Source organism: Camelina sativa, chromosome 6 (genome assembly GCF_000633955.1).
Source record: "Camelina sativa cultivar DH55 chromosome 6, Cs, whole genome shotgun sequence".
Classification (NCBI taxonomy): Eukaryota; Viridiplantae; Streptophyta; class Magnoliopsida; order Brassicales; family Brassicaceae; genus Camelina; species Camelina sativa.
This window is the reverse complement of record NC_025690.1, coordinates 6,836,834-6,842,356: the sequence shown is the minus strand read 5'-3', so window position 1 is coordinate 6,842,356 and position 5,523 is coordinate 6,836,834. Positions and strand designations below refer to the sequence as shown.

General features: G+C 35.5%; 1 protein-coding gene across 1 annotated transcript; it reads right to left on the bottom strand.

The window, feature by feature from the left end:
• LOC104790579 lies at positions 4,932 to 5,523 on the bottom strand. The gene has a single exon (XM_010516352.2). The coding sequence runs from the start codon at positions 5,443 to 5,445 to the stop codon at positions 5,116 to 5,118; it is 330 nt and encodes a 109-aa protein (XP_010514654.1). The 5' UTR covers positions 5,446 to 5,523; the 3' UTR covers positions 4,932 to 5,115.

Sequence of the window (5,523 nt, the reverse complement as noted above, 5' to 3'; positions counted from 1 at the left end):
GGTTTGACCGCGGTGCGATAGAGACGATATGGTTCGAACGGCGGTGTACACGAGCGGTGGAAAGCGTCGTACGCCGTCTAGAGAGATCGATCCCGGATCGGTCTTTCTAGGGTTTCTTTCAAGCCCAGTCCCGGACTAAGATGCGAGAAAGAGAGGGGAGACAAGAACACAAAGAATCTCTCTTTGGGAAAAGTTATATTTTATTCAAGTCTCCAAACCTAAGCTCGTGGCGTTGGACGCTTAAATAGCGTAAGGGTTTAAAGGGAACTAGGGCACGCGGACTCATAATGGACCGCACACGTAGCCCTTGACGCGTCTCCACAGACTGTGAACACGTCACACTATTCCAACGTTCACAAGGGAAGGATCTAGAAAAGGTTCAAAACGCAAAGCCTAAAGAAAAAGACAAAATAGGCCACGTCCTTAGGCTGAACGCGGGAACCGCGTCACTGGCTTCAAAACGCGGCGTTGTGCGTCAGGACTCGTCGCCTCGTTAAAACCTTCTCCGGTAAACCTCATGGGAAAAACCCGAAGTAAGGGAAAAGAGTACGAGTCATGATCCTGACGTCTTGGCGCCCTCATCCTTGGTTAAGGACGAAGGCTGTACGGACGGTCTCGCCGATGGTTGCCTTGTCCGAGTCGCTCTCTTGGTCTTCTTGGACGAAAGCTTGGACGAAGTGGTTAATCTTGTGCTTGGATGTTCTGGCCGAGCTCTTCGAGCGAGTGGTTGCACCGGGAGTTATCCTAGGCATGCTGGTCCGGAGTTGTCCTGCGGGTGATCCGAGTGTTCCAATGGTGTCCGGGTCTTGTGCGAGTGTTCCTGGTCGGATGTCCGATCCGGTGCTCACATCAATTAAGGTCTTGTTCGTTTGGTGAACTAGACATAATATCAGGATATAGTATCAAGACGCAATATCTGGACGCAATATCTAGATGATGTTCGTTTGTTTTATTGCTTGATGTGTCCATAAATTGTATCTGGATGTAATTATGTTTGTTTTGGAATTTGATATTTTTATCTAGATACAATTTATTGCGAGTTTGGTTGAAAACAAGATTTTGCGGTTTTGGCGAAAAAGCGAAATTCTACAATTTTAGCGGGAAAACGAGATTTTGCAGTTTTGACGGGAAAACGTAATTTTGCGGTTTTGGCATAAAAACGTAATTTTTATTTTTATGTTTTTGGTGAGAAAAAGTAATTTTGCGGTTTTGGCGGGAAAACGTAATTTTGCGGTTTTGGCGGAAAATCGTAATTTTGCAGTTTTGGAAGAAAAACGAGATTTTGCGGTTTTGACGGAAAAACGAGTTTTCGTGTTTTTAGCGGTTTTAGCGAGAAAATGAGATTTTGCGGGTTTTACCTATTTTGGATGAGTTTACCTCATCCAAACTCTAAAAAAAAACTCATCCAGAAATTCATGTATTTTTGGATGAGTTTTCAAAACTCATCCAGATACCTAATCTAGTTTATTTCTTAATTGTCACTAAACGAACAATAATATGTATATGCGTCCAGATACTGCGTCTGGTTCACCAAACGAACAACACCTAAGTTGAATAGGTGAATACAAAAATATAATATTAATAATCTATCGATAATAGTATCTGAAATTATATATTTAAATATAAGAAGGGAATATTTAAAAAACTAATATATTATTAATTCTTATTTGGAAATAATTTTTTATTACAAAATATTATATAAGATAAAATAAATTTTTTTCATTCATGGCTACAATTGTTTATGAAAAAGGTGTTTAGCTCATAATTATTTTTTTTCTGATGATAAATCGGGATGAGCTATGTATATATAGGATCTTATTTTAGTTTTGATTTTAATCAATAAAAACTTGAATTAGCCGAAGGAGTTTAAATTGAGCTGATTTTGCATACTAGAATATATTTTATTCGTAACAAATAATGCTAATTTAATTTATTTAGTTTAATATTGAAAACATATTTATCTTAAATGGTGAGTTTTTGGCTGAAGAAGGTTGAAAAATACGTTCAACTCATTCAACCAGGTTGAAAAGTACAACCATTTGCAGCCTAAGAACTTTTTAATAAACTGTAAGATTTCATGGGTCTATTGGTAGTTGCTTAACAAAATATTTTGCAATATTTGTGGCTCTGTTTTTTGCCAAAGTGCCTATGACATTTAGTGTAGAAAGCAAAAACATGAACACCATTAATGTCAAAAACAAGCAAAACAGACATTAATAGGTCAGACATTGATGAAGCAAAGAGATGCAGGATAATAGTATTAAGAATGAGAAAGAAGGTGTGGAGCTGAAGAATCCATAGTCCACATTCTCAGGCTATGCCCCTTTGCGAGAAGAGTTTCCAAACACACTAAGGATGATATTCATAGTCGAGACGTCGGGTTTGTAAGCACTACGCACTAGCACATCAGACAAAAAAATTATCCATCTGGTCAAACCTTGTGTTCTTTGCAAAGCGTAATTAGTCATATGAAGTTAACTTGCAATACTGAAAACCATAGAAACCACTACTTTCAGGGAAACAACATCTTGTTTGGTTCTGACAAACAACAATTTTGTTTCAATGCTATGGTTGAGATTTCCTAGTTCTTCCTAGGTTAGATTCTAGTTAAGATGGAACACAACACTTGTCGATTCTATCAACAAAAGGAACCACCTTTTGCAATGAAATGAATTGAGTGAAGACATAACCTGGTACCTGAAACGTTCCCTTCCGGTTAATCAAAAAATCGCCGATATAGGATCCTGAGACGATTGGCTCACATTCACAGTGGAAATTGGAAGAAGCGGCGAGGTCAATGTGCGTCGGTAGATCATCGAATTGGCGTTTGAAAGCATCCACCGCAGCCAAAAAAGTAGTCAAATCTCCAGCAGTTCTCCCGTCGTCGCTCAGATTTCTGACACTGATGCAGCCGGGGAATCGCCGCTGTAGAGGGTTGCGCGGCTTGCGCCTCCATTGTTGGTGGATAATTGGCGACTTGGTGTGGTGGATGAAGAAAGAAAGATTGCAAAATAAAATTAAAACTAAATCCCTAATTTATTTCCTGGTCAATCAGGCAGTGACACCACCATGGTTCTTAATGGTCCTAAAGAAGCTTTGATTTTTTTTTTTTTTTGTTGAGAGTAACATAAAACAAGTAGGTTTTTAGACCAAGGAAGTTTGTTATGCAAAGTTTATAATATATTTTCTAGCAATTGTATGTGTTAAAAAGAAAATAGATGATGCATTCTACAATTTTTACATGCTCTACGAACTTTAGAATTAAAAATTAGAATATATATAGTACTCAATTTAGACTTTGTATTTATCTAATACTACAAGAAAAACATACAAATATTTAAAAAATTGAAATGTCTTCATTGCATTTTTCCTTGCATTTAAAGAATGTTAAATAGTGTTTTATATTACTACACAAATATTAAATTTTCAAAATGAATGAATATAATATCTAACTTTCAAAGTCTTATATTATAGGGAATTAAGTTAAGGATATCAATGCTCAAAAAAAAAGTTTTATTAAATTAGTAGGTAATAGAAATCTTGTCTATGTGTGATATGCTATAAGTAGTCATATTTATTTAATTTTATTGTACGTTAACAGTTAACACACATATTTGTTCTACGCATTTAGTAGATCATTTTTATGTTCTTTTCATTTTCAATCCAATATTTTCTGTTGGGTATCTTATGAGAAATTGGAAAAGAGTCATTGGCTCAAATTTACGGAATAACATACATTTTCATAATTTTATTTTTTCTCGATTAAAGCACTTTTTTAGTTTTCTTCAATATTATATATATATATAATTAAAATTATTTCGTCTCAATTTTAATATTTTAAGTTTATTTTATAGGAAACTATTCTTGGGGTTTGAGGCTATCAAAAAATTTTGGTGGTCAATAATTTGAATTACGCGGAAATAGATGGTATTAGTACTGGGAAGAAGCACAAAGGATGTCGATGCAAGCATTCCAAACATCTAAAGTTGTAAGTTAATTTCAGGAATCCAATAAATTGCTATTGTTAAGCTGCTAGAAATTTCTAATATGATGTTGATCAATTGAGATTTCTGAGTTCATCTGCTGTAAGACATTGGTTAAGGTTAAACTAACTTTTTGGTTTGTGTACTCATGAATTTGAGCTTGAATTGATGTTTTTATTATTATTAGGTACTACGATTGCTTTGCATTAGGAGTGTTATGTACCAATATGTTTCTTTTGTATGATTCTACCTCTTTTTGTTTGTAGTTGTTGATGAATTAGGGTTGTTTGATCTGATTCATATTATGGTTATCTGATTTGGGATTTCTTGTCAATTTCAGTTTGCTTGGCCATTGATATTGCTCTTTGGTTTCTTCTTTGGCTGGTGTCATCGAAGATGACTCTGCCTTGACAAAATCAATGATGGTTTATGTTTACTTTAATTGTCGGTGATTAAAAAACATTGCTACGTAGCATAAATCAACGTATTAAGATTCACATATGTTGATTATTGCTACAAGTCTTTTGATTTCGTTTTATTCTCATATTAAACAATTGTTGCTTAAAAATCAGCACAAAAGTATGACAATCCTCTGTTTTATTGTGGCTCATTCAGTCATATCTATTAAGTTTAGAGTGACCCCTTCAGGATTGTTGATAAGGTCATTTGCAATACTTGCACTGTGAGACGCAATTCTAGGATGTTCCCATGTCGTGGTTCCAAATAATTACTACCTCCCCCATGTTTATAAAAGTATAACTCTATTTTCTAAATGTAATCCGAGATGTATCAAACCCGGTTCTAGTGTCGTTGTTTCACCATCAATAAAAAGAAAATAGAGCATGACATTTTACCAAAAAAAAAAATAAACTGATTAAAACTGCAAAAACAAATAGGTTTTTTTTTTTTTTTTTTGGCAAACAGACAACTAGGCTATGTGTGACTAGGACATATAAATTAAAACAAGGTTATCAATTTTATCAATACTTCTTTCTTGAAATCAACGCATTATACACATTCATGACTACCATAACAAAAAAAAAACATTTTGATCACAAAAATAATAAGCATAACAGGAAAAAAAAAAGTTGAAATAATCAAACTAAAGAAATATTTAAAATATAAATGAACATTATAAAACAACTTCTCTCTTCTGATCAGAGGCGTTGTCGTAAATCTCGATCAGTTTCTTCAACACCACGACTTGTGTTCTAAGCCGGACGATATAATCCACCGTGTCTTGAAACAGCTGATCCGTCTCTCCACCACCTACATTCTCCGACTCACTCAGCTTCGCCGGTGCAGGAAGAAGGCTCTGCAACGCTCGGAGCTTCTCCGGTACCTTCTTCCCTCCGTCGATTCTACCCTTTCCGCAGCACGGGCCTAACACATGTGCCCTTCTACTTTTGAACTTATCGCATCTTCTTCTCCCACTTGTGCTTTGAGTGTTTAAAGTTCTCATCTCCTCAAAGAAACAGAAGCAAGAGAAAGAGAGAGAGATGATGATGAAGGTGAGAATGAAAGAGAACGGTGTTTTGAG

Bases quoted from the DNA above. Each gene is read 5' to 3' on its own strand.
- LOC104790579 (XM_010516352.2), bottom strand. From the start codon at position 5,445: ATGAGAACTTTAAACACTCAAAGCACAAGTGGGAGAAGAAGATGCGAT.